This window comes from Mauremys reevesii, linkage group 5 (assembly GCF_016161935.1).
Source record: "Mauremys reevesii isolate NIE-2019 linkage group 5, ASM1616193v1, whole genome shotgun sequence".
Lineage (NCBI taxonomy): Eukaryota > Metazoa > Chordata > Testudines > Geoemydidae > Mauremys > Mauremys reevesii.
In genome coordinates, this window is record NC_052627.1 from 132,293,956 (window position 1) to 132,321,845 (window position 27,890).

Sequence of the window (27,890 nt, forward strand, 5' to 3'; positions counted from 1 at the left end):
TCTGTAAAGTATCTTGCCGTCCTGTTCACGTTGATGTTCAAAATGGCATGCACCCTTTCGGATGGCCAGACAGAGTGCAATGGGCACAGAGTTCTTTTAAACTGTTCCAGAGATGCATGGATACTGGTGACACGCTTTGGGGTTCAACCTAGACCAGTAAGGGGGTTACTCACCACTTCCTCTGTTACCCTAGTGCCAGTGCGCTGTGCAGCTTTGATTCAGGTCTCGGATACCAACAGCCAGCTTATATAACACATGGATCTCCCCCTGGCTTCCACCACCCAGTTACTCTTTCCAGGGGGACCTCAACAACCCTTCCAGCCCCAGTTCCCCCCCCCAAACCATCCTCCTTTGCAGTGCTCAGCCCTTCTTACTGTAGCACCCACAAAACCGTAGCAAGTTCGCTACTCCTTTAAAGAGATGGTAATAAGCAGCTAATTCACTTCAGGGGGGTTGACAAACCCCCCACTTCAATCAAAGCCCTGAGTTGGTTTATGGTCAACGTAAAAAGTTTATTAGCAAAAGGACATAATTTAAGTGATACCAAGTATAGGGAATAAGGACAGAAATGGTCACAAACAAGCAGAAGGAAAAATATGCTTCTAAAGCTAAAACATGACAAACTAGAGCCTTTTGTTCAAAGACATTTTTCTCACCACAGTCGTTCTTCCAGCGTGGCTGGCCTGTCCTTTAGCCAGGACCCAACATACAGAGCTCAAAGTGCTTCATTTCTCTGACTCCTCAAGTGAGGAATGCTAAAAATGGCTTTTCCTCTCTGCTCATATCCTTAAAGTTTTATCTTTGTTTTCAAAGTCAGGAAGCCCTCCTGGGGGCTCAGCTTGCTTGGAGCCAGGGTAGTCTCCTCCCCCAGTCATGGCAGTTTGTGGTGATCTCCCTCACTCACTAGTTTGATGGCTTTGTTTACCTTCTATGTAAATATACCTTCATTATCTCCCCTTGCTCAGCTTACACTGGAGACGCATTCAAGCAGACAGAACCATTCCTTTGTCTAGGAATAGGTTACTGAAGCCCTGTCTACAAAACACCTTTTAAGAACGTATTTCCAGCACATACTTATAATTCTCCATATAACACCCACTCATACATCATGCAATAATATTCATCACCAGCGTGTTACCAGTTTGCATAGGATACTTTGTGAGACACCTTTTAGGTACAGATTATGACAACATGGTGTAAGGTGTAGTGAGTGTGTCAGGCTTGACAAGAGTTGCTGACACAACATAGTGAACCACCAGCGAGCAAAGAGCCAGTCCAGAGCTGCCTATGAACTTGATACATCAGAGAGGCCGCACCCACATTAAAACTAGTACTCAAATGAATGCCACTGTGTTGTGTCACACAGGGTATCTCCTGTATTTCATAGACCCATTCAAATAGAAATCTACAGCTCTATTAGCACCCAGGGTAGGTAGCTTAGCTTTCTCTGTGAGCGAGTGAGGCCTATGGAAAAGCTACTGGCAAGTTTAGTTAGGACGTAATTCTGTTAACACTCTGGGGAGAAATTTTGGATTCAAACAAAGGATAACTTTATCTCTGCAAACAACTGTAAAAGGGGGTCTCACCAGGAGACCCTGAAGCTCTCTCTTTTTCCGTGGCTGCAGTTGCTATAATAAAGGCTGTTTTAATTGACAGATGAAGCAGAGAACATTCTTTCATGAGTTCGAAGGAACGTTCATGAGCTGAATGAGTACGAGACCAAGATTCCACGTAGATGTGGGCTCTCTAACCGGAGAGTAGATGTTCATTAACCCTTTCAAAAATCTTGTTTCAGATTGTGGCTGAACAGAGTCTTTCGCTGGACTAAGCAGCAAAGAACAAGAGAAGGCTGCGAGATGTACTTTTACTAACAATATGGAGGTTTCAAATTACATTTGTACTCTGGTATGGACTGAACAGGAGCTGAAGCTGGGTTTAATGTTATTGCTGATTACTCACAAAGAGAACCTTTTCCACTTATGATCGTAACACAGGCAAGTTGAATACTTCCTAGAGTTCAATAGAATCTCCTGTACCTTGTCTGAACAGGACAGTTCAAGATCTCTCAAAGTCCTATGGCTCATGCTGTCAAGTGGAGAGAGTCTGGGTCCGGATGGCAACTCCGACACCTCTGCTGGGTCAACAGATCTGGAATTCTGGGGAGAGACAGATAGTTGCAGTAGATCTGAGAGCTACTGTTCTTTTGATCAGGTCTGGGTAATCAGAATAACTTTAGCTTTAGCTTGTTTGATTTTCATCACTCTTAGAAGTAGAGGAATTCGGGGGTGAGGAGAGGCAGAGAGAAGACATACCCCCGCAGAGTCCAGAACACACACAGCCGAGGTAGACCAAGTGTCCTCTCCTGCTAGGAATATTTTGTGCAGTCAGTTTTTGCAGATATGAATTAAAAAGGTTATCTACAAATATTTTTCAACTGCAACATTTTGTACCAAAGCACAGCAAGAAGAGGGTTCATTTTAACTTCACTTTTCTTATTTTGGGGGATTTACATTAGATCTTGAATGTTTTCCTTAGTTAAGCTTTTAAATTCTTACTCCAATCACCATCCTTTCATTTGCTTTAGATGTTTTAAACAATTAACAAACTTATATCATTATGCACAATGCCTACCGCATTCAGTCTTACTCTCACTCCAGCAATGAGAAAAAAATGCAGTTTTGGAAAAAAGAAAGAAAGACAGCAGTGTCAGTTTAAAGGATAACAGAATCAGGATGAGGAATGACACACTGCAGAAGAACAATGGCAAAAAGATTTATTTTAGGTTATTTTCCTATTAATATTACAGGAAAAACAGATTATTCTCCCTGACAAAATCTTCCACTCAAGTTAAGTGAGTTGTAATTTTTCTTCAGGCAAGGCACATGCTCTAAAAATATAGCTCTATTAAAAGCTTTTCTACACTAGCTACAGCAAAAATACAGTAATATAATAGATATAATTATAGTGCACAACTCATCCACTTCTTTCCCTCAGAACCTTCCTCCCTCTCTTTTAATTAGAGTCACAAAAGGAGAAGGAAATAAGGAAAATTGTGGATAATAGCACTATACACCTTTGGGTTATAAGCTTATTTTTTTCAAATCCTGATTGCCACGGAAATAAGTATTACTCAAACACACTATTATTCAATCTTAGGGTTGCCCTCTGTAGAAGAGAAAGCATAAATTTATGCCATAAAACCATATGTATTAAATTAATCAGAACATTTGTACCACAATTTCGCCTTTGATCAGTGCTTTATGAAGTGACTTTCTCTATGAACACGTCCAAATAGGCATGTCATACGTGACTGTAGCGGATGCTTGATGACACCTGCTATAGTAAAGCTTATGTCGGGACTGTATCGTTTCACTATAAAGCTCAGGCCTTCTGACAAGTTGCTCACAGCCTTCTGACAAGTTGGATTCTTGGGCTGAAATTTTCCATGGTTGTCCACAGACTGGGAGTGAATTTATTTTTGAAAGCCTTCAACAGTACACCTTCAGCTAAGCTGATTGATGCCAGGATGGGAAAAGAGAGACTCTATTGCCACTAAAAGAACATATTAAACAGATTTTTTTTCCACATACACTAAAAACGTGGCTGAATTAAAATGTCTGAAATGTTCAAGAAGACAGTCCCACTGAAGACTCGGTCAATTAAAAAAAATTCAACTTTGGTCTAAGTATTTAATACTTGTTTGGGTCATGCACAGCAGCTTTAGGTAGATACAGTCCTAGAACAGCATTGAAATTAAAATCTACAGGACAAAATTTTCAGCATAGAAAACCTGTGGCGAAGTTTCCCAGTAGAATAATTGATTCTTCATTGATTCTATTATCCTTCCCATCTCATCCGCAGATGAGCCTCCTGCCATGATTCCTGTCCCTCTTTAGAGTACTTATGCCTGACACTCTTCACAAGCTTACTCATCTTCGGACACTTGTTTACAGGAGGGGGAATAGAATTCAACACAAGCTTCCATAGGATAGTGTTGTGAGTGCAGTGGAAAGCTTTTGCTGATGCTGCAGGGTTAGAACATAAGAACGGCCGTACCGGGTCAGACCAAAGGTCCATCTAGCCCAGTGTCTGTCTACTGACAGTGGCCAATGCCAGGTGCCCCAGAGGGAGTGAACCTAACAGGCAATGATCAAGTGATCTTCCTCCTGCCATCCATCTCCATCCTCTGACGAACAGAGGCTAGGGACACCATTCTTACCCATCCTGGCTAATAGCCATTTATGGACTTAGCCACCATGAATTTATCCAGTTCCCTTTTAAACATTGTTATAGTCCTAGCCTTCACAACCTCCTCAGGTAAGGAGTTCCACAAGTTGACTGTGCGCTGCGTGAAGAAGAACTTCCTTTTATTTGTTTTAAACCTGCTGCCTATTAATTTCATTTGGTGACCCCTAGTTCTCGTATTATGGGAATAAGTAAATAACTTTTCCTTATCCACTTTCTCAACATCACTCATGATTTTATATACCTCTATCATATCCCCCCTTAGTCTCCTCTTTTCCAAGCTGAAAAGTCCTAGCCTCTTTAATCTTTCCTCGTATGGGACCCTCTCCAAACCCCTAATCATTTTAGTTGCCCTTTTCTGAACCTTTTCTAGTGCTAGAATATCTTTTTTGAGGTGAGGCGACCACATCTGTACACAGTATTCGAGATGTGGGCGTACCATGGATTTATATAATGGCAATACTATATTCTCCGTCTTGTTCTCTATCCCCTTTTTAATTATTCCTAACATCCTGTTTGCTTTTTTGACCGCCTCTGCACACTGCGTGGACATCTTCAGAGAACTATCCACAATGACTCCAAGATCTTTTTCCTGACTCGTTGTAGCTAAATTAGCCCCCATCATATTGTATGTATAGTTGGGGTTATTTTTTCCAATGTGCAGGGTTATTACTGCTGGCAGTGTTGCTGCTCTTGGAGCTCCGACATCAGCGGCTCTAGCAGACAGTGCAGCACATTAATTCAGCAGACCTTGATGTTATTCATAGGAAAAACCACAGGCTCGGTTCAGAGGCGAAGGCATGTGGCCAGGTTTACTGTCAACAAAGCACAGTACTAGCGCCTCATAGGAGCTACAGGTATGCTAACACGTGTATGCCCTTGACTAAGTACCCACTCAGTCAGTACACCAGGATCTTGTCCCCTAGGCCGAACAAAGATGCCCCTCCTATGACTTCTTCTATTCACTGATACAAACAAGTTCTGTGGGACACTCCAGATGATGTTAGTCACCACCCTTATCCATGCGCCTGTTAGTTCAAGCAAAACGTTATTATCCATTGTCCTATCATCCCATTCTTATCTTACGGGGGATCAGTGTGTGCCTGCACCATCTCTTGAGAATGTGCTCACATAGTTCCTTGAGAACTCTGGGTAGGTGGTTCCTGTACCATCCTCCCATGTCAGGAATGTGCTTACATGGGTAGCCAATACTTAGTGTATTATTTTGCCAAGGCCAGGCCTATTCTGGTTCACAGCCTTTGGTTCACACTGTCAGTTATGCCTAGGGCTCCCGCAAGGCCTACAGATAGCACAAAACTGGGCGCAAGCACTCCCAGACAGGCCACCTAAAAACTGCTAGTAGATTGGAAGATTGAATCATAGGACTAGAAGGGACCTCGAGAGGTCATCATCTAGCCTAGTCCCTTTCATTGAGGCAGGACTAAGTATTACCTAAACCATCCCTGACAGGTGTTCATCATTGGAGATTTTTAAGAGCAGGTTATACAGAGATTCCACAACCTCTCTAAGCAATTTATTCCACTCCTTAACCACCCTGCCAGAAAGTTTTTTCCCTAAATCCAACCTAACTTGCCCAGGCTGCAATTTACGGCCATTGCTTCTTGTCCTATCCTCAGAGGTAAAAAAAAGAGAACAATTTTACTCCCTCTTTCTTGTAACAACCTGTACTTGAAAACGGTTATCATGTCCTCTCAGTCTTCTCTTTTCCAGACTAAACAAACCCATTATTTTCCATCTTCCCTCATAGGTCATGTTTTCTAGACCTTTATCATTTTTGTTGCTCTTCTCTGGACTTTCTCCAATCTGTCCACATCTTTCCTGAAACATGGCACCCAGAACTAGACGCAATACTCCAGCGGAGGTCTAATCAGCACATAGTAGAGCAGAAGAATTACTTCTTGTGTCTTGCAGCCTTGGTCTGCAGGTGCCGTGCCCTGCAGCTCCCATTGGCCGCGGTTTCTGGCCAATGAGCTGGGAGCCACGGAGCTGGGAGCGCTCTGGGATGGGGGATGGAGGCAGCGTGCCTACAGAGCCGCCTGGCCGTGCCTCGAACAGCAAAAGCAGAGATGGGGAGGTGCTTACAAGGAGCTGCTGGAGGTGAGCACTCCCTGCCATCTGGCACTCCGAGCCCCTCCTGTGCCCCAACCCTCTGCCCCAATCCCCCTCCTGGATGCAAACTCCCTCCCAGAGCATGCCCCGTAGCTCCTATGCCTCAGCCCCCTGCCGGCCCTGCACCAACTGCACTATAAACTGGACTTTCAGTGCAGATCAGAAATGCCAGTTGGTGCAGTACCAGATAAAAGAGTTTTTATGGTACTTTGCATTTGTCCTTATTGAATTTCATCCTATTTTCTTCAGTTTGTCCAGATCAATCTGAATGATAACCCTATCCTCCAAAGCAACCCCTCCCAGATTGGTAGCGTCCACAAACTTCATATGTTTACTCACTATGCCAAGGCTTCTCAAACTTTTTCTGAGGCCCCACAAACAGGCTATAAAAATTCCATCGCCCATCTCTGCCACAATAACGGGTTTTCTGCATATAAAAGCCAGGGCCAGCATTAAGGGGTAGCAAGCAGGGCAACTGCCCACGGCCTGTGAAGCTAAGTTGCTCAGGCTTCTGCTTCAGCCCACAGGTGACGGTGCTCAGGGCCCCGGGCTTCAGCCTCATGCAGTGGGACTTTGGCTTTCTGCTCTGGGCTCCAGCAAGTCTAACACAGGTCACAGAATCATAGACTATCAGGGTTGGAAGGGACCTCAGGAGGTCATCTAGTCCAATCCCCTGCTCAAACGAGGACCAATTCTCAACTAAATCATCCCAGCCAGGGCTGTGTCAAGTCGGGCCTTAAAAACCTCTAAGGAAGGAGTTTCCACCATCTCCCTAGGTAACCCATTCCAGTGCTTCACCACCCTCCTAGTGAAAAAGTTTTTCCTAATATCCAACCTAAACCTCCCCCACTGCAACTTGAGACCATTACTCCTTGTTCTGTCATCAGGTACCACTGAGAACAGTCTAGATCCATCCTCTTTGGAACCCCCTTTCAGGTAGTTGAAAGCAGCTATCAAATCCCCCCTCATTCTTCTCTTCTGCAGACTAAACAATCCCAGTTCCCTCAGCCTCTCCTCATAAGTCATGTGCTCCAGCCCCCTAATCATTTTTGTTGCCCTGCGCTGGACTCTTTCCAATTTTTCCACATCCTTCTTGTAGCGTGGGGCCCAAAACTGGACACAGTACTCCAGATGAGGCCTCACCAATGTCGAATAGAAAGGAATGATCAGTCCCTCGATCTGCTGGCAATACCCCTACTTATACAGCCTAAAATGCCGTTAGCCTTCTTGTCAACAAGGGCACACTGTCGACACATATCCAGCTTCTCGTCCACTGTAACCCCTAGGTCCTTTTCTGCATTACTGCTTCCTAGCCATTCGGTCCCTAGTCTGTAACAGTGAATGGGATTCTTCCGTCCTAAGTGCAGGACTCTGCTCTTGTCCTAATTGAACCTCATCAGGTTTCTTTTGGCCCAGTCCTCTAATTTGTCTAGGTCCCCCTGTATCCTATCCCTACCCTCCGGCGTATCGACCACTCCTTCCAGTTTAGTGTAATCTGCAAACTTGCCAAGAGTGCAGTCCACGCCGTCCTCCAGATCATTAATGAAGATATTGAACAAAACCTGCTTGGTGGACCCCCCGAAGCCTGCTCGTGACCCCTGGTTGAGAACCACTGCTAAATCATCGATTTATCTAAATCATCGATGAAGATATTGAACAGAACCAAACCAAGAACTGGTTGACTGTGAACCTGATAACTACTCTCTGGGAATGATTTTCCAACCTGTTATGCACCCACCTTATAGTAGCTCCCTCTAGGTTGCATTTCCCTAGTTTTTTTGTGTTTATTATCCCTACTTTGGATATCAGATACTGTTCCACACATATTGACAGAACTTCTACTGAGGTAGGAGGAAAGGAATAGCTCTTCCAGCTTCCTTATTGAAATCAATATCATATGCACACTTCATAGATCAAACACATTAAAACCACTGATGCCTCTATATCAACCCTCAGACTTGAAACTCGGAAAAAGTACGGCAAACCATGCTCTGTTTGGAAATGAACTGCAAACATTCAGAAAAACAGACCTTTCTAAAGGACATGTTACCATTCTCTATGCAGCTCTCAATAAGTAGTACAGTAACTATATTATTTATGCAGTCCTGTAGTGTACATGACATTTTATAGACATAAAAAACAAGGTCTCTCTCCCAAAAAAGAGTTTATAATCTAATTTACTGTCTTGACAGTATGATGATTATTTATTGTTTGTATTGCCATAGGGCGTAGGAGCCCTAGTCACTGACAAGGACCTCATTCTGCCAGGCACTGTACAAATGGAGAGTTTCCAATCTAGGTACTTGTATGGTCCCCAGGATCACAGCATGCAGGTGCCTATTTTTGCAGATAACTCAGCAAATAAAGACAGCTTCAACTCAGGGAGTGGGTGTGTGATGTGACAAAAGTAGGTAAAGAAGAGAAGAGCTTTCTTAAGGTTTACCAGAATTTTGAGGTGCCAAAAGTGATGATTTCTCGACAGACATCCTGCAAACTGTGCACACCGCTAGGGAGAGAATTATAAACTCAATCAATCATGTTAATTAATAATGGATTTATATCAGGCTTTACCCTCCGCTGAAAGGGATGTTGGCAAGCAGGTTACCAAGCCGTCTTCTGAAACAGATCCAAACGTAGTGGCCACATATATAAAAATAGGTAATAATTGGAGATATACCAATCTCCTAGAACTGGAAGGGACCTCGAAAGGTCATCGAGTCCAGCCCCCTGCCTTCACTAGCAGGACCAATTTTTGCCCCAGATCCTTAAGTGGCCCCCTCAAGGATTGAACTCACAACCTTTGGTTTGAGCATTGGCCTGCTAAACCCCTGAGCTATCCCTCCCCTCAGCATATGCTGTGATGATAAGCTACCTGTTCTCCAAAACCTACCAAGTCACCAGCAACAAGGAAATGCATCACCAAACAATGGCTCAAAGGAGAAAACCCTTCCACTAAGATGTGGTTAAGGTAAGCCTTGAAAAATTCTGCCTAAAGACAGTAAGTCCTTTCCCCAACAGGTAAGTAAACATATCGTTAGTCTTCTCAACATGTTCAGTCACTGTGGCACATATGTATATCTAGTGATCCAAACCACTCGTACTGGTGGATTGGAGGGGCTGTGAGCACTATTCCAGTCTACAGGTGCTAACAGGCTGAGCATGCATTGCATTACAATCTCACAATTAACTTTCACCCCTCCAGAGTTCCCAGGACATAGCCTGATTAACCCTGGCTGAGACACAGCTTCAACAATACTGAATCAGTAGCACTTACCAGCTTATTAGAGTAAAACAATTATGCATCAAATACCCATCTGCCTAAATGTGGGGTTCTATACACATGTTCGACTTGTAGACTGATCAGTAAATAACGGTGCATATACTTACGTAGGACAATGCTACAAGTAACTTGCTCTTAATTTCATACAACAAATTAACACCAGAAAGCTGTATAATATGTAATATATTTAATGATCTCTGAAGAGTCATTCTCTGTAGCACTCTGTTACACAACATGCAAAAACCCCAACCAAACCAAAGCTCTGATAGATTTATGAGTCCAGAACAAACATCACAGCATGGATGTAGTGGCAGGGTCCAGAGATGAGGACAAGTATTATGAGAGGAATGGAAATCCTCAAGGCCACCACAATATCCACTTCAGTTTGAAACAGAAGACATCTCATGACGAGACTCTCAGTCACTCTTCAGCAATCTATCAGACTAATCAGGGACATATATATTCTCCTCTTGATACGCACATATAATTCCTGATGACATTATTACATCTTTTCTAAAACTATGTTTGAAAGAAATATGAGCGCGCGGTAATGCAGAGGATAAAGTCAGAAGATCGGAGCTCATTTCCCAGATCGATCTGTGACTTCTAGATGAACAGATTTTTTTAATGCCAGAAAAGACCAGCGTGATCATCTAGGTATGATTTCCTGCTCAACACAGACCATAGAATTTCACCCAGTGATTTCAGCCAGTCCAACAACTTGCGGCTGAACTCAAATATATCTTTCACAGAAACACCGAGTCCTAAATTAAAGATGCCAGATGATGGAGTTTACCACATCCCCTGATAGTCTGTTTCAATATTTAATTACCCTCATTGTTAAATACGTGCATCTCACTTCAGTTTCCAGGCACTGGTCTCAGTATACCTTTGCCTGATAGATTAAAGAGCCCTTTGGTGTAGGAGCTCTTCCCTCTCGGTAGGTAGCGGGCAGACAGTGGTAATTAAAAAAAAAAAAAGGTAATAATCGGAGATATGCCAATCTCCTAGAACTGGAAGGGACCTTGAAAGGTCATCGAGTCCAGCCCCCTGCCTTCACTAGCAGGACCAATTTTTGCCCCAGATCCCTAAGTGGCCCCCTCAAGGATTAAACTCACAACCCTGGGTTTAGCAGGCTAATGCTCAAACCACTGAGCTATCCCTCTCTTAATCATCTTAGATATAATAAACGGATTGAGCTGCTCAACTGTCTCATTGTAACAAATGTTTTCCAGACCATGAACCTATCCAATTTCTGAATATCCTTTTAAAAGTGTGCATAGCACAAACTGGACACAGTATTCCAGCAATATTTTATCTAATATCATACAGAGAGGTAAAAAAATATTGTGCAACTTTTGTTAATTACTTAAACTATCTGTCTCCGTTTCCCCATCTGTAAAATGGGGAACATTCACAGCACATCAGATCAGTGCTAAGAAGTTTAATTCATTAATGTTTGAAAAAGCAATTCAAGACCCTTGGATGGAAGGTAGTGCAATGTATTATTATTATTATGTGCCCATGAGCAGAAGGGAATAAATTCTCATTTATAAAGTGCAATACATATTGTTTTGTACAGAAAAAAAATGTTTCTAGTTCTGAGAAGCCCAGGAAGGGTTCCCAATAGTCTGATATACTTACATGATACAGAGCCAGGACTGTTGATATTGAACCCCTGTGACGGTTGCTGTGACCCCCTGAATTGTATCGGATAGGAGGTGAACTAGAGGGGGCGGAAAAAAGGAGACACTTAGAAACGTACTGGAAATTGTAACTCTGCAGAACTGCAGCTTCATCAAACCAGACTCATGCAGAGTTCTGATGGAAAACACTGTCAAAGCGCTGGCATGAATACTGCACTTTGATTCACTTATCTGCTGATTGGATTGATGCACAGGAGAAAAGGATAAAAGATAGAAACACGCAACCTGATGTTTTCAAATACTGTCCTTAAAAGACATTTTACAGCCTTGAGTGGCAATGTTCTTCTCTTCGTAACAGAGCTGACAGAGTCAGGCTATAAGGCCTCTCTTATAGAAAGGGAAAAAAAAGAAAAAAGGTTAGGCCTAATCCAATCATCAAAAGATGAAATCTTATCCTTTGGTTGGACTATTTTATTCCCATTGCTTGTTCTGTGGAACAATTTATAACTTTATGCTCAATTGCCATTGAAAAGAGGCAGAAAATCTGTATTGCATATAGCTATAAATATATGCCCATATGAACGAATGAATGCTTAGCATGGAATAACCAAAGCAGGAACATATGTCCTACTCACTCAGGAGTCTTGTCAAATTTGTTAATTAAATTAAAGGTGGGACTCCTGTATTTTTAGTAACACACATTTGTATATTCACGTAAATATTTTATTCTCAATGAAGAGTTTCTAAAATGCACATGGATGCTTGCAATCAATGCCTCTTTGTTCAGCTAGTGTTGCATGGGTAATGGACTGGAGGGCCGGGTGCTGGTGCCATGTACTGTCACATGGTTGAGTACGATTTGATCACTGGCTCCAGTGTCTTATGCTGTAGGCCAGCTGGTGTTGCTCCTACGGCATCTCACTGAATTTCTGGAGGAGAGGAACTGCCTCCTGTCACTTTCATTTGATTGTCAAGTCTCAGAGGGGTAGCCATGTTAGTCTGTAGCCACAAAATCAACAAGGAGTCCGGTGGCACCTTAAAGACTAATTGATTTATTTGGGCATAAGCTTTCATGGGTAAAACACCCCACTTCTTTAGATGCATGCAGTGAAAATTACAGATGCAGGCATAAATATACTGGCACATGAAGAGAAGGGAGTTACCTCACAAGTGGAGAACCAGTGTTGACAGGGCCAATTCAGCCAGGGTGGATGTGGTCCACTCCCAATAACTGATGATGAGGTGTCAATACCAAGAGAGGGGAAATTGCTTTTGTAGTGAGCCAGCCACTCCCAGTCCCTATTCAAGCCCAAATTAATGGTGTTAAATTTGCAAATGAAGAGAAACTGCAGAGCTACATATGTTCCAGACTCCTTGTTTTCATTTGACTGAGAAACAACGTTAAATGGCCCCAAAGGAAGTTCTGTCCAGGTCTCCTCAACTGGTTAGGTATTTGCAACCATGCAGGATTTCAGCAGAGTCGGAGAGAAATTCACAAGCAGGTGTCAAGTTGGGTGATTTTAGGCTTAGAGAGATTCCCATGGCAAAGCTGAGTGTTTCTGGGAGCAAGCGGTACCAGTCCCGAAGGGACTCTAACAAACACCACAAACCAAACAAGCTCTTACAGAAAGAGAAATATTCCAAACCAAAGGGTAATGAAAAACAAAGAGCACTTTAATGCTGCTGATGACCCATCCCTTAACCTAGACACAAAGTCAATATTCTAGTTTAAGTATAAAATGTATCTTAACAATTCAGACAGACACAACATGGGATAACTCAGCTACCACATTAATAAGTGACTCAGATCTAAATGTTACCAACGGCATGACACACAACATATGAGCATGTGGTCACGGGGAACGAGCAGTGAATATTGAGACTCATAAGCCATAATGAAAACGGTACAAAGCAATTTAGATGTTGTTCATAACAGTCAAAACATGCAGCTCAGATAGAAACTCTATAAATAAACTAAAATAAATGAAGAGGTAGTTACCATTCCCTTCTCTGGGGGCTCCCGAATCGGTGAATAAAGTGCTCATTATTTTGTCAAAGTTGCAGCTTGGCTCTGTGTTGTCAGAATCTTCAGCGAAGTGTTTCAGCATCTCTCGAAGGACATCATCCAAGGAGGTTGCTGTCTCATCCAGTATGATGATAGCTCTGGCCAGGAACCCATCCAGGTCACGGTGGGCTCTGACTTCTTCCTCAAAATTCTTTAACTTCAGGTACTGTATTAGGGAAAGGTTCTCTCATTAGACGTTTCATACTCACGCTAGATGTACCAATGAACTATTAGAGCAACCTGACCCCCTGTATAGTTAGCCACAAATATGCAGTTCGTTCGGGCTGTAAAACTGACACAAATCTGAAGATTTTGTACACACGACACTAGGACACTAGGACACCCACACTCAGACAAGAAGAAGAAAGAGATAGAGAGAGAGAGACAAAACAGCTTGACCACAGACAGCAGAGCAGCAGTGACTGATAACTATAGGTTATTTTTTGTTAGTTAAATAATTCAGTTATCATTGAACTAAGGATCTGCAGTTCCAGCTCATGGCACTGGAAATTGTGGGTGTTTGGGTACCGTTAAAAGAAAATAATCAGACCACAATATGTACACAATCAAAACAGATACTGCAATACATTTACAATTCTACAGGTGCTTCAGGCAAAGTTCTGGCAAAAGGACATATAAAAATAAAAATTTTAAATACTAGTGCTAAATGAATGGTTAAGGTTCCTAAGTCTCATTTTCTAGAGTGAGTTAGGCCTACAGGAGTCTAAATCTGATTGTAAAATCAATCAGATTTAGGCTCCTAAGTCACCACTGAAAAGGTGACTTAAGCACTTTCAAAAGTGTTACCCTATATCCTTATTGTTGGGGTCCACATTTGTCTCACACATGACAAATGCAACCTCTTTCCCTTCTCCATTTATAGCCTAATCAAAGTGTGACTAACATTTTACTAATGACTTTAACGATCAAGTTATCAGTACAAGCAACACATCCATTGCAATGAACACTGTTTTACTTTGCATGAATCAGTTTCTTACATCAAATAATCCTTCTCTGTCTAAATTATTCTAAGGAACTAGGCTTCTCTCTTCTCAAAGCCTTTGTTGCCATATGTTCATTAAAAGGAAGATTGATCTTTATATTACTACCTATATTGTGGTAACCCCAGGAAGTCCAACTGAGGAACAGGGGGCCCTATTGTACTAGACACTGTACAGACAACCCCAGAGTACACAATCGATCTACCAGACAACCCAGATAAACAGGGGAGGGTAAGACAACAGCAAAACAAACACAGTTAAGCAGAAGTCTCCATTTGCCACTCACCTAATCAAAGCCAGACAGGCATGATTTGCAGGCACCACGGCAGAGGTGAGGTTTAAGGAGCTATTGTCAATAAGGTAACAGAGTGACTTTGCAGATTTTAACAGGGTTCTTCTCCCATGCATAAGGGGCGGTGGGAGAACCACAAAGATGTTGGAGAGAAAACTGGACTGAACAGCAGTATCTGTTGGCAGAGCAGCATTAAGCGCTTTGAACATGCCCATCGCCCCTCTGATTCACCTCACAACATACTGCTTCTCCAGCCGCCTTTTACAGAGATATATAGCACCCTGTTGAAACCTACGTGCTAGGAACCCCAACCTTCGCTCATTGAAGCGAATGGCACATCGCATCCTCAGCAGTGTATTTCAAACCAAAGGGTAAAGAAATACAGAGAGCACTCCAATGCAGATGGCTCATCCCTTTTGGGCTGTACCAATAGGAATCTCCCCAGTGACACACAGTGTAAGTCACAACTCCAGACAGGAAGGATGGTCTAGGTCACTGGCTCTCGACTTTTCCAGACTGCTGTACCCCTTTCAGGAGTCTGATTTGTCTTGCGTACCCCCAAGTTTCACCTCACTTAAAAACTACCGGCTTATGAAATCAGACATAAAAATAAAAAAAATTGAAAAAAAGTGTCACAGCACACCAGTGGTGAAAAATGGCTGACTTTCTCATTTTTACCAGATAGTTACAATATTAATATTCCAATTGATTTATTTTATAACTATATTTCAGTGTATAGTATATAAAGCAGTATAGACAAGTTAGTGCTTTTTCTGTAGCCTGTTGTAAAACTAGGTAAATATGTAGAGGAGTTGATGTACCCACCGGAAGACCTCTGCATACCCCCAGGGGTAGGTGTACCCTGAGCTGAGAACCACTGGTCTAGTGATTAGAGCACTAGCCTAGGAGTTGGCAGACCAGGGTTCAAATCCCTGCTCTGCCAGACTTCCTGAGTGACCATGGGCAAGTCACTTGGGGAAATGAGGCACAGAAAGACTATCTGAAAATGGGGATAACAGCATTGTACTGTCTCACAGGCTGTGAGGGTAAAAATGCTAAAGATTGTGAGATGCTCAGAAGCTACAGTCATGTGGGCCAGAGAAGTACCGTAAGATAGTATCAGGTAGATACCAAAAATGACTTAAATTTTAGATTAATGTAACTATGGCACTCATGCTGAACTAACCTCTCGGCTAGGTCAACAGAAGAACGCTACCCCTTCCATTGGTGTAGGCTGGGTCTGCACTATAGGGTTATGCCAACATAGCTACAGCACCATAGCTATGCTGCTATAGACCACGCAAGGTAGCCAGGGCCTTAGTTGGAAATGCTGGGGGCTTAGCTCAAACTAAGGGCTTGTCTACACTACCGCGCGGGGTCGATCTAAGATACGCAACTTCAGTTACGTGAATAGCGTAGCTGAAGTCGATGTACTTAGATCTACTTACCGCGATGTCTTCACTGGGGTAAGTCAACAGCTGACCCTCTCCCACTGACTCTGCTTGCGCTGCTCATTCTGGTGGAGTACCAGAGTGGACAGAAGAGCGCTCAGCAGTTGATTTATCGCATCTAGACTAGATGCGATAAATCGACCCCCGCTGGATCGATCGCTGCCCGCCGATCCAGTGGGTAGTGTAGACAAGCCCGAAACCTGCTCTATGAAGAGAAAATTCACTTGTTTAAGCACAAAATGTTTGTGAAGGATTGGTCATTAATCTTGTCTTAAACAACGTGTAAGTCACAATGGGATGCTTTATGCTGGAATCGTTTTAATGAAAACTGAAAAAAAAAGTCTTATAACAATACAGTTGTTATAAGAGGAAGAAAAAAATTCTTTGTACTCCTAAAGTGCAATTGCAACACTGCAAACCAAAGTTGTCTTCATTGTAAGAGGGAAACAAAGTCTTTTCATTCAAGAACATAACTAACATTGCTTTCCCCCTTCACAAGTGATATCCATGGTTCCACGGCCAACAACAATAAATGTGAGTTATCAACAAGGCCCAAAAGGAGTTTTATCTGTTGGGCTACTGCTGCTTTGGTGATTACATCTGCTCACAAATGCTGCAAGAAAGTTTCAGAAACGTGTTCCAAAAATTTATTCTCATGAACATTATTTCCTAGTTTTCCCAATCTTGAGGTTGCTTGAGGCAATTCACTCAATTGGTTGAGGCTCTCATAAGCAGGTTCAAATCTTGCCAACAATCATAGAATCAAACAATATGTTTGGCTTCTTTGATTCTCATGCTTACAGGGCATAAGCTGATCAACAGCTGGAGGCAAGAAATATTTCCTCTCTGTAGATCATAGAATATCAGGGTTGGAAGGGACTCAGGAGATCATCTAGTCCAACCCGCTGCTCAAAGCAGGGCAAATTCCCAGGCAGTTGGTTTTTTTGTTTGTTTTTTTAAACCCAGTTCCCTAAATGGCCCCCTCAAGGATTGAACTCACAACCCTGGGTTTAGCAGGCCAATGCTCAAATCACTGAACTATCCATAGGATTATAGGAATAGCTGCACTATAGGAATTTATGTACTCTTCATGTATCTGCCATGAGCCACTGTCCAAGACTGGATACTAAAATATGTCTCAACAGAGAAAAAAGCAAAGGTATTGGTCCATTCCAGAGAACTGGCTGAATTGAAAACTCTTCAATAGAAAGATTACAAGTATCCAGTCTAAAGCTGTAACTTGTTCAACTGGAAAGCAGGCATTAAGAATTTAATTCTCCTTTAAAAATCACTGCAATATACTCGCAGATTTGAATGAAAGACACAGCTATGCTCTGCAACTCGGACCAGAGAGATATTTAAAATGGAAAAAACAGATCAGTTCTTTCTTGACATACCTGCTGAGAAAACACATTCAGCATTCTCATTTTCCCTGCCAGTAGTTGATGGCAAAACACCTACAAGAGCATCAGGAAATGGTGCTCCGCTGTAGCTCTCTGTGATGCCATCACCTGTTACAAGGGAGATAATCTGCCTGTGCATTCTAGCAGGCACAACGCTTTGGAATTTACCTCAATGAAAAGTGGCCAGTCTTTAAACAAACTGGTCTCTCCCCTTCTATTGAGAGTCACCACACACTCTACTCGTGCATCACTCAGTCACCAAGAATTGCAGCGGGGGCGCCACATGCCCCCAATCAAAATGGTCACAACATATCATGTTCCTCTGTTGGTCTCGCAACCCCCCTCTCCTGTTGCACTGCTACCCCTCCATCCACTGCCTTCTGAACTATCCAGTCACTCTCATCGAACGTGTTCTCATCTTTGGGCAATACCAAGAGAAGGGGGGCTCCAGACGCAGAGAAGAAGGAGACTTGAGTAGAGTACGGAAGAGGCACTCACATCACCGCTGTCAAAAAAGAAATTAAGTCAACTCTGCCTGCGCCTGACTGGTGGGGAAGGAGGCACACATTCAGCCAGCATAGCAGGTGGCTGGCTGGGGAAGGGTGCCCTGAAGGACAGCAGTATTTTTCTGAAAACAAGTCGGTGACAGCTCTGAATGTGTTATATCTGGGGAGTTTGGGGCTGCAGATGAGGGTTAGTGTGGGAGAATGGCAGAAAAAGCAACTCCTTACTCCTACCCTGAGCACCCCAAATAACGTAGTGGCCCGTGACTTGCAAGATGCTTGAGTGCCAACTACTCGGGCATTCATAGTGAAGGATTCACCAGAAAGGAGCAAATTCCAAACAAAAGTGAGAATCTAGTTTAAAAAAAGGGGGCGGGGGGAGAAATACATCCATTCTCTTTAGGTCAGTAGTTCTCAACCCACGGGCCCAATCAGCACACAGCTGCAGCCCATGTGACACCCTCAGGGCCATACATGTAGTGTATATATTGTGTGGATGCACCCTCTCCCCCCTAAAACGTAGAGAGCTGCATATGCAGCCCACAATGATAAATAGGTTGAGAATCACTGGTCTGGGTGCATCTATGTCTCTTGCACCATCACATCTTGCAGATGATACCAAACTGGGAGGGACTGCAACTGCTTTGGAGGATAGGATCATAATTCAAAATGATCTGGAAAACTGGAGAAATGGTCTGAGGTAAACAGGATGAAGTTTAACAAAGACAAATGCAAAGTGCTCCACTTAGGAAGGAACAATCAGTTTCACACATACAGAATCGGAAGAGACTGTCTAGGAAGGAGTACGGCAGAAAGGGATCTAGGGGTCATAGTGGACCACAAGCTAAATAGGAGTCAACAGTGTGATGCTGTTGCAAACATGATTCTGGGATGCATTAACAGGTGGGTTGTGAGCAAGACACGAGAAGTCATTCTTCCACTTGTTGGAGAAAAAAAACTTAGTTCTTGCTTTTTCTTTGGGTGCAGCAAAATTAAATACTTTATTATTTCTTCAGTAATTACAATGGAGGGAGAGAGTGCTCTAGGACACAGGGTCGCCCTAGTCCTGGACAGGTCTCTTAACTGGTAAACAATTACAGCAAGCCTTTATACCTTTGTTATAGACAATAACTAGCAATAATACAGACAATAATGAGCAACAGCTGCATTTTGTTTAGATACTCTGCGCTGGTTAGGCCTCAACTGGAGTATTGTGTCCAGTTCTGAAGAGCACATTTCAAGAATGATGTGGGGTCCAGAGAAGAGCAACAAGAATGATTAAAGGTCTAGAGAACATGACCTATGAAGGAAGGCTGAAAGAATTGGATTTGTTTAGTTTGGAAAAGAGAAGACTAAGAGGCAACATGATAGCAGTTTTCAGGTATCTAAAAGGGTGTCATAAGGACGAGGGAGAAAACTTGTTCATCTTAGCCTCTAAGGATAGAGCAAGCAACAATGGGCTGAAACTGCAGCATGGGAGATTTAGGTTGGACATTAGGAAAGAGTTCCTAACTGTCAGGGTGGTTAAACACTGGAATAAACTGCCTAGAGAGGTTGTGGAATCTCCATCTCTGGAGAGATTTAAGAGTAGGTTAGATAAATGTCTATCCGGGATGGTCTAGACAGTATTTGGTCCTGCCATGAGTGCAGGGGACTGGACTCGATGACCTCTCAAGGTCCCTTCCAGCCCTAGAATCTATGAATCTGAGCACAGCATCACAAGGCCTCTGAACCAGTCTTCCTCTGAATCAGTCCTCCTCTGGGGTCAAGCAAATTGGCTACTGAATCCTTAGCTAATCCTGGTCAAAGCAGATATGACAGATTGAATAATAAATAATAGTAATTATGCCCTAAAACCCTTTAAGTGCTACCTGTATACAAACAGGTGAGCTACATCTTTCAATTCAAAAAGCAAACAGACAAACTGCTGTGTATTCACTACTGCCTTCCTTTTGTTTCTTCTTTCTAAAAATGAACTCTCTTCTGTGGTTAGAATTTGGGTTTTGAGAGACCATTTGTTTTATTCTGTTTAGCACCCAAAACATTTTAGGGTTTTTTTGTGGAGAGGGGCCATCAAACTATTTAAACCAATTTCCAAACATGGGTGCCTGAAGTTAGGCATCTAAATACCCACTTTAGGTATATAAATGCTAAATTAGCGTGCCTATACACAGATATGGTTTCAGGCACCTGAATCAGCATTTAAGTGTCTAAAACAGGCACTTAAGTGTCTAAATACAGATTTCTGCACATAAAGAACCCAAGCTTCAAAATCTGGCCCAAAATTATAATATAGTTTTAATAATTATACACTTCTACCCCGATATAACGCTGTCCTCGGGAGCCAAAAAAATCTTACCGCGCTATATCGAACTTGCTTTGCTCTGCCGGAGTGCGCAGCCCCGCCCCTCCGGAGCGCTGCTTTACCGCGTTATATCCGAATTCATGCTATATCAGGTCATGTTATATCGGGGTAAAGGTATATTTATGTAACCTATTGGGTTTTGAAGGGCTAGCGAGTCTTACTTCGGAGCTCGTGGACGGGTGGGAAATTGGGGAATGAGTCAAGAAGATTTAGAAAGGGAACACCACACATTTAGACTGTCTCTCTCCCAGTTTCCAGATCCCACAGGACTGCCAAGATTCTAGATTTTAAGTGATATTGGGTAAGTTTCCATTTCCTTTGCAAAACGCTTTCTGGTTGATTTACCTATTTATTAAATTGTTTGCAGTAATGTGGTTTCTATATGAATTTTTTCATTTCTCTGTTAGCACTAACATGTTATGGCCGCATAACTAAGTGCAAAATAAACATTATTTGACAATAATCCTCTTTGGCTACACTGCTGCAAGGGAGTTCACTCCTGCTGAACCTCCTGAAGGCAGATCTGATTAGCTGGGATAAACAGGAAACTGAATCACACAGTTACAATATCTATTGGGTGCTTTTGTTTTTAAATTTGAGGCAAGCTAAGGAGACTGTATTGCTGTGTGTAAGCCTGGACCACCTTTCAGGCAGTTTCATGAGAACAAGCGATGAATTAATACGGCCCAATAACAAGGATATTAGATTTTGATGGCGAAAGAAATTGTGTTAGGAAAAGGAGGACAGTACATGGCTTTTGGGATGTAAATAGAAACAAAAGTATTCTGAGAGAGCAAGGCACTGAAATGTCTTCTGATTAGACCAGAAATGATCAACTTTACTTTTTCTAGTAACATATTATGATTTACAGGAGTGAGTTAAAAAGGATTAACCAGTTAAACAAAACTGCTACTTACCTTTCTAGATGTATGTAATAAAACACAGCCAGCACTTTCACTTTCTACTGGAAAAGAATTTGAGAAGAATATTACAATCGTAGATATCTGACAGGCAACAGGCATCAAACGAAGGATTTGCAAATATTCTACAATATAATGCAGGGTGAAAGTTTATCATTCTACTAATAAATGAAGCTTTTTGGTCTGACATTGGCAACATTTAATACTCTTTCCAGACAAATTTGTGACTGCAGCAACAAAAGAGCTATTCAGTGTGCAGAAATGTTCTTTAATATTGAAATCAAGAACAAAAAAATGGAAATAAGTCAGCAAAGTGCTTCAAGGTTCTGCAAAAATATGATTTTTTCCATTAGTGACAAGATTATTTTCATCTAATCCCCAATCCAGTAGGTAAAATATATAATTGTATCCTACGCATCTGTCTCTCATTCAGGTTTACTGACAAAATGTTTCAAAGGATCAAGAGTACTTCCTCATTTAGAGTCCAACCATGCATTCACAGTAATTAATGCAAAAAACTCCCATTGACTTCAGTGAGCAGTTGTGACAGATTGTGACATGACGACTTGGAGACAGGATGGGAAAATATCACCACCACCTACTTATCAATGATCGAACTCTATGGCATTACCTTGACAAGATCAAGCACCACAAACTATTTTTAGAGTTTTTGTAGACTTACTTTGTGTGTAATATTACATGCATTAGATTGGAAACTTACGAAGACCTAAAAAAGGCACTGAGAAAGTCATTTTAATGTGATTCTGTATTCTAAATTCTTACCCGTTTGCTAGCCACACAATATATAGTAAAGCGATTTTTAATTTGTTACCTAAATTATGGAGAACTGAATAGCAAAGCATAGGAAATTCCTACTCCCAATCCTCTCCAAAGAGCAAAATAAATTCATAATCAATTAAGAAAATTTTGCATATCTATAGCTGTTGGTATGAAGTAGGAAACACTCTAGGAAATACTTTCTGCTTCCGTACATTTGTACTGTAGTATTAAAAAAAGAGTGATTACTTGGTACACTAGAGATAAAAAGTAATTTCCGATGTATGTTAACCAAAGACAGTTGAATGGCCAGTGGATAAAACGTCTGCCCTATATTTCACAGGTCTGAATTCGTATCTCTTGGGATTGCACTTCTGTTAAAAATTCCTCCTTTCCTCTTCACAGTACCAAAAGCACCACTGTATTTTCAGTACTTTATTGTTTTATACAGAAAACAATAAATACAGAAATACAGTGAAAATGCATAAACAACTCTTCCACAATGCCACTGAGTTTAATGGAAATACGGACCACATCTTTGTTGAAGCAGCAAAAAGTGTAAGAGCACTTCTATGTGTGGAGCCGTGACTGGGTAGAGCACAATCAGGGATCTTAAAAGCTACTAATCTTTTCTAAATTGGCTGTTTTTAAAGCCACATCTTTAAACAGCTGAACTGCTTCCATTATCTTATTTTTATATGCAAAAATATTTTTGATCCGCTCCCCTTCTCGTTTACAAGTACTACATGGGCCTGTCCTCAACTGGTGCTCTACTTAACGCCATTATCTTCAGTGCAAATAAAGCTGATTGACCCCAGCAGAAGATGGGGTCCACCAGACATACAGGCTGTGCCTTCACTGCAGAGTTAACTTCAGTTAAGCACTGCTCTAGAGCAGTCGTTCTCAAACTTTTGTACTGGTGACCCCTTTCACATAGCAAACCTCTGAGTGCGACCTCCCTCTCCCCCCCATATAAATTAAAAACCCTTTTCTATATATTTAACACCATTATAAATGTGAGAGGCAAAGCAGGGTTTGGGGGTGGAGGCTGACAGCTCGCGACCCCCCCATGTAATAACCTCGTGTCCTCCTGAAGGGTCCCAACCCCCAGTTTGAGAACCCCTTTCTAGAGAGAGCTGCCACTCTGGAGAACACCGGAGCTGCAGAAAGCGAATGGCTCGGTGCACAAAATGACTATTAGCAGCTGACAAGTTGTGCACATATATCCCCCTCAAGTTAAAAAGCACTACCACACTTAAGTCAAGGGTTTAGCGTGCATGGATGGACCTCAAGTTGGGGCAACACATGAGTTACAACTCAAGTTAACTCTACAGGGAAGACAAGCCCGCACATGCACCCCTTTAAGCACAGTGAAATATTATAAGGCAGTTCAGATGTAATCACTATTTGCCATAGAGAATCTCAGGGCTACACTTATACTTTTAGCAGCGTGCACAGGGGTGTGAAAAACACACTGCAGCGCTGCGCTGCAGGCGCGCGCCGGCGTAGAGTGTAGCCCAGCGTCAGGCAGAGAGCCCCCAGCGCCCCGCGCTATCCGCTATTCCCCCAGGGGATGGAGGGAGGACAGTGCTGGAGAGTTTTCTCCAGCGCGCGCGCTGACACTACACTAGCAGCTTCAAAGCAAAGCGCCGGCTGCGTGCAGCGCTGCCGCGGCAGCGCTTTGAAATGCAAGTGTAGCCAAAGCCTCAGAGTGCAGAGGCTACACCCATTTCTTTCATCAATCAACTAGTTATTAAAGTGTAATTAACTTTGAAGTATTATAGATTATGCAAGTCTCCATATGAAAGTTACGATTGTTAAAATATCTTTGCCAGGAATATTTGATTTATAAGTCATCTTTACTTGAAAATGGTATTTAGTAGAAAAACGTAAGCCTCCAGCAACCAGAAACAATGAGCATTTTCCCTAGGCTTTTATAGTCGCTCTTCATTATTCCCAAATGTTTTCCCTTTACAATAGCCTCCATTTACAGTCTAATTACACAGGTAGAAGTGTGCTAGAGAGACCTGGAATCAGTAAAAATGGAGAGGAATGCAAAAGCTGAAAGCATGCAATCTGGTGGCTCCAGCAAAAAAAGCCACCAATCAAAGAAATGAAATGAGACTCAAAATAAACTATATCTGTGGGTGTTTGATTATCTGCAGTCTGTCCTTTGCTCCATCCTTACGGATGTGCATGAATCTAATATAACTGAAGTTACCCTTCGTCACTTCATGACCCTCTCTGTTCAGCTCATCTACTAACTCAGCAGTAAACCAGTCCAATTACCATCAGCAATTCTCTCAAGTAATCTTCTTGAATGAACTCTTTTGCTTCATCATCAAAAGCATCTCTGATTACATCTTCTGGACCAGGGCCATTTAAACTTCTCATCAAATATCCTCAGGAATGTATGGAAGTTTTATAAGGCCTGGAGCCTCATTCATCACAGTATCCAAGAACACAGCTTGGATGCTTTCCCAGGAAAGGAAGCATATCATGCAAGTCTTCCTTGTTAATAACACTGTCCCGTTCTGATCTAGCGGAATTCTTGAATCTGATACTGAATGAACATAACTAACACACTGGGGCATGTGTGTGGCAGGAGCTTCTTAGTGGCCTTTGTCTTTATGTGTTTTCTTAGATTACTGGCTCTTGGAGCTTAGATACCCCAGCGATGGGTACCTAGGTAAACAGACTGAGCAAACACAGCATAAATTAGAGCTAGACAGAATGCATCAAACACGGATCTAATTTGAACAGCTGGAGGCAGTTACATAAAATAATTTAATTTAAAAAAAGGGAGGTGGGAGAATAGATATTTTTAAAAATATCTAAGAATGAAAAAACATACCACAGTCATTTTGTATTTTCAATTCTGTTCTTCATGCTCCTCCTTGCTGAAAATAAAATTTAAAAAATTCCAGCCAAGAATGTGGTTTGAAAATCTATTACAAAAGTCTAATAAATGTAGTACTTTCATTACCTCTACGTATCTCTGCACGTAGCAAACAGAAACCAATAATAGGGCAAGGAGTCTAACCTTGCATTTGTTAGACTGTACTCCAGTTTGTCTGGAGATTTTTTTTTTAAATTGATCAATACAAATCAGCGAATAAACCCCAGATGTACATCAGAACCTGTGCTTAGGTATCACACATTATGATTCGTATGATATATACACATACACACACACGTCTACCGGTTTGCTCAGACGAGCTGTGAGAAATTCATCGGGACTTTAAAATACTTTTACAGTGACCATGACAAATTGCACCATGTTGAATTCACACTTGTGGCTTTGCATATGGGCACTCAAAAGTTCTAGCGGTGCACCATTGCTTTTCTCGGTTTTATTATAGTATTATCTAGTACCTAGGACAAAGTCTCCTTCCAACCATCTGCAGTTGCAAGCAGACTTTAATAGGACAGGTTAGCTTCTACAGCTTGACAAGGATGGGTCTGACATGACAAAGATTCATAAATAGGATGACTGGATGTTTATTGTGATGTTTACTCTATGCACCTTAAGGCAAAGTTTTCTCTGAGATAGCCTTTGCATAGCCTGCTAACCTCCCATAATTGGGACAACCTGGAAATGCAAAAGAATGTTTCAGATTTCGTTTTTAAAGAGGAACTGCCAGTATTTTTCTATGCAAAGGCAACCTTCAAAACAAACTCATTTAAACTGAATGGTAGGTTTGAAAGCTTGTTGCTTGCACGTCACTCACTTTCTCTAAAGCAATTGGTTTACTCAAATTTCCTTTCCCCTCCTAGGCCCCCAGGACTGGCCTTTGGGGTCTGCAAAAATCACAACCACACGTGTTTGAGATGTCTCCACGTTCTGGACAGTGCACAAGACCTACCCTTAGATTTAAGATCTCTGGGGCAGGGACTGGCTTTTTAGTACAGCAGCCACAGCAAAAGGGTCCAGAACCCAGTAGATTACTTCAAGTGCTAGCATAATAAAATAAGTCAACTCCAGCAAATAAAACTGAGCAAAATAAGAGCAATTTCATTATTTTCTAGTTTTAAAAGTCTTATTTTCAGGTTCTGAAGTGATCGTGTTTGGGCACTTAGACACAAGCTAATAATTCTGGATCAGGGCTGGTGATTTTCCCCCCAAGGACTCAAACAAATTAAAACACATTTCTAACAGCATTGGCATGCACCCTGGACTGCAGCACTAACGACCATCCTGCCATTTTGTTTTCTTCAGGATCTATGTAATTTGTAGGCCACACTTTTGACACAGAATGCAGTGGGGGCACTGAGTGGTGACAGGAACTCAACTCACACCACTGTTCTTGAGGGGGCGCTCCAGTGGCAGGAGCTCAAACGGCTCTTCTGCTCTGCTGCTTGCCCTGAGTATTCACTCAGTGACTTAGCTGAGGGCCTTTCATTTGCAAGCTGGTCAACAGCCAGCATTGAAAACCTGAGCCTCTGTCTTCCTAATTTCTAGCGGTGCTCTATCAGCTGCAAACGGACAAGGGATAAAGGCAATCAGCTTCACATGAACTTCTCCCTCCCACCCCCAATGTAACTAATTTTGACATTTGGATTCGGCATTGTGGAGAAAAAAAAAAAAAAAAGAAGAGTTTGAAGATTTAAACCCTAAATAAAATCAGAGCCCCTAGTAGGGTTGCCAACTCTGACTGAAGCTATTATGGGAGATTTCCCCCCCACACACCCCCAACATGACAATAACATTTTCTTAAAAATATCCTATTAAAATCTCCTGGATTGATTTCAATAGTTACTGGGAAACCAAGGCCAATTCCAGGGGACTCCAGGCCGATCCTGAAGGGTTGGCAACCATAGCCCCTAGGAATAATTCTTCCATCTTTCCTCACAGGGATCTAATTATTATGAAATTTTTCAGGTGTAAGAGCAAAATCTGGTCCACAATTAGGGTGACCAGATGTCCCGATTTTATAGTCCCGATATTCGGGGCTGTGTCTTATATAGGCACCTATTGCCCTGCACCCACATCCTGATTTTTCATACTTGCTCTCTGGGCCCCCAATCTCCAATGCTCACAAAATGATGCGGCTGCTGCCACTATCACGATTTACATTTACAGTGTGGTAGCACTTTCCGGGCGACCAGATGATGCCCCGTTGTATTAGGTGCTGTACAACAGAAGCCAGTGGGTCACAACCTTTTTTTTTTTCCCGTGGCCCACTTGAAAATTGCCAAGGGTCTCGGCGAACCACTTCATGATCTTTCCAAGTGTTGTTTGTACCGTTAGCTAACTATTGTAAAGCGCTTTGGATAACAGCGCTATATAAAAAAATGTAATAATAAACTTTTTTTGTTTTACAAATAAAAGCACACAACTCATATTTTAATTTCAGTAGTCTTACCTTTCTAATGCGATGGATGTGCCCTCTCTCCCCTGCCGCGGCAGCCCCCAAGCTGGGGCTGGGAAGGAGGCGGGGGGAGGTCTCTCCCCAGCAGCCACAGCCCTGGAGCTGGGGAAAGTCGCCTCTTTCTCTGGCCACTGCACATCCCAAATTCTCCCCACGCCTCTTTTCACCCCACTGCCTCCTCCCATCTACCCCCTATTCCTCCCCAAGGTCACCACCTCCCCTGACGTGCATCTTCTCCAGGGTCCAGGCACCTAATTAGTGGAGCCACGCCTGCTCCACTAATTAGGTGGGTGGCCCTTCATTCTGTCGTGTGCGGCTGCCCAGGCGCACACTTTAGAGGGAACTATCCACAGAGCACCTGAATGGAGCTCGCGGACCACTGACATAAACCATTAGAACCTCTGACATAAACAATGGCATTCCCTGCCCCCAAATAGCTT

The 27,890-nt window shown here is 42.4% G+C and overlaps 1 protein-coding gene across 9 annotated transcripts in view; it reads right to left on the minus strand.

Annotated features, from left to right (window-relative positions):
• Positions 1 to 27,890, minus strand: part of SLC4A11 (solute carrier family 4 member 11) — a 257,410-nt gene that overhangs the window by 83,293 nt on the left and 146,227 nt on the right. For 7 of the 9 annotated variants that reach the window (XM_039540269.1, XM_039540262.1, XM_039540265.1 and 4 more), the window contains 3 exons: positions 21,299 to 21,345; positions 13,301 to 13,532; positions 11,300 to 11,381 (listed from right to left, as the gene is read on the minus strand). In XM_039540269.1, coding sequence (XP_039396203.1) covers positions 11,300 to 11,381; positions 13,301 to 13,532; positions 21,299 to 21,345 — 361 coding nt within the window. The remainder of the gene's footprint in view (positions 1 to 11,299; positions 11,382 to 13,300; positions 13,533 to 21,298; positions 21,346 to 27,890) is intronic. The other 2 variants (XM_039540263.1, XM_039540271.1) reach the window with 1 other exon arrangement.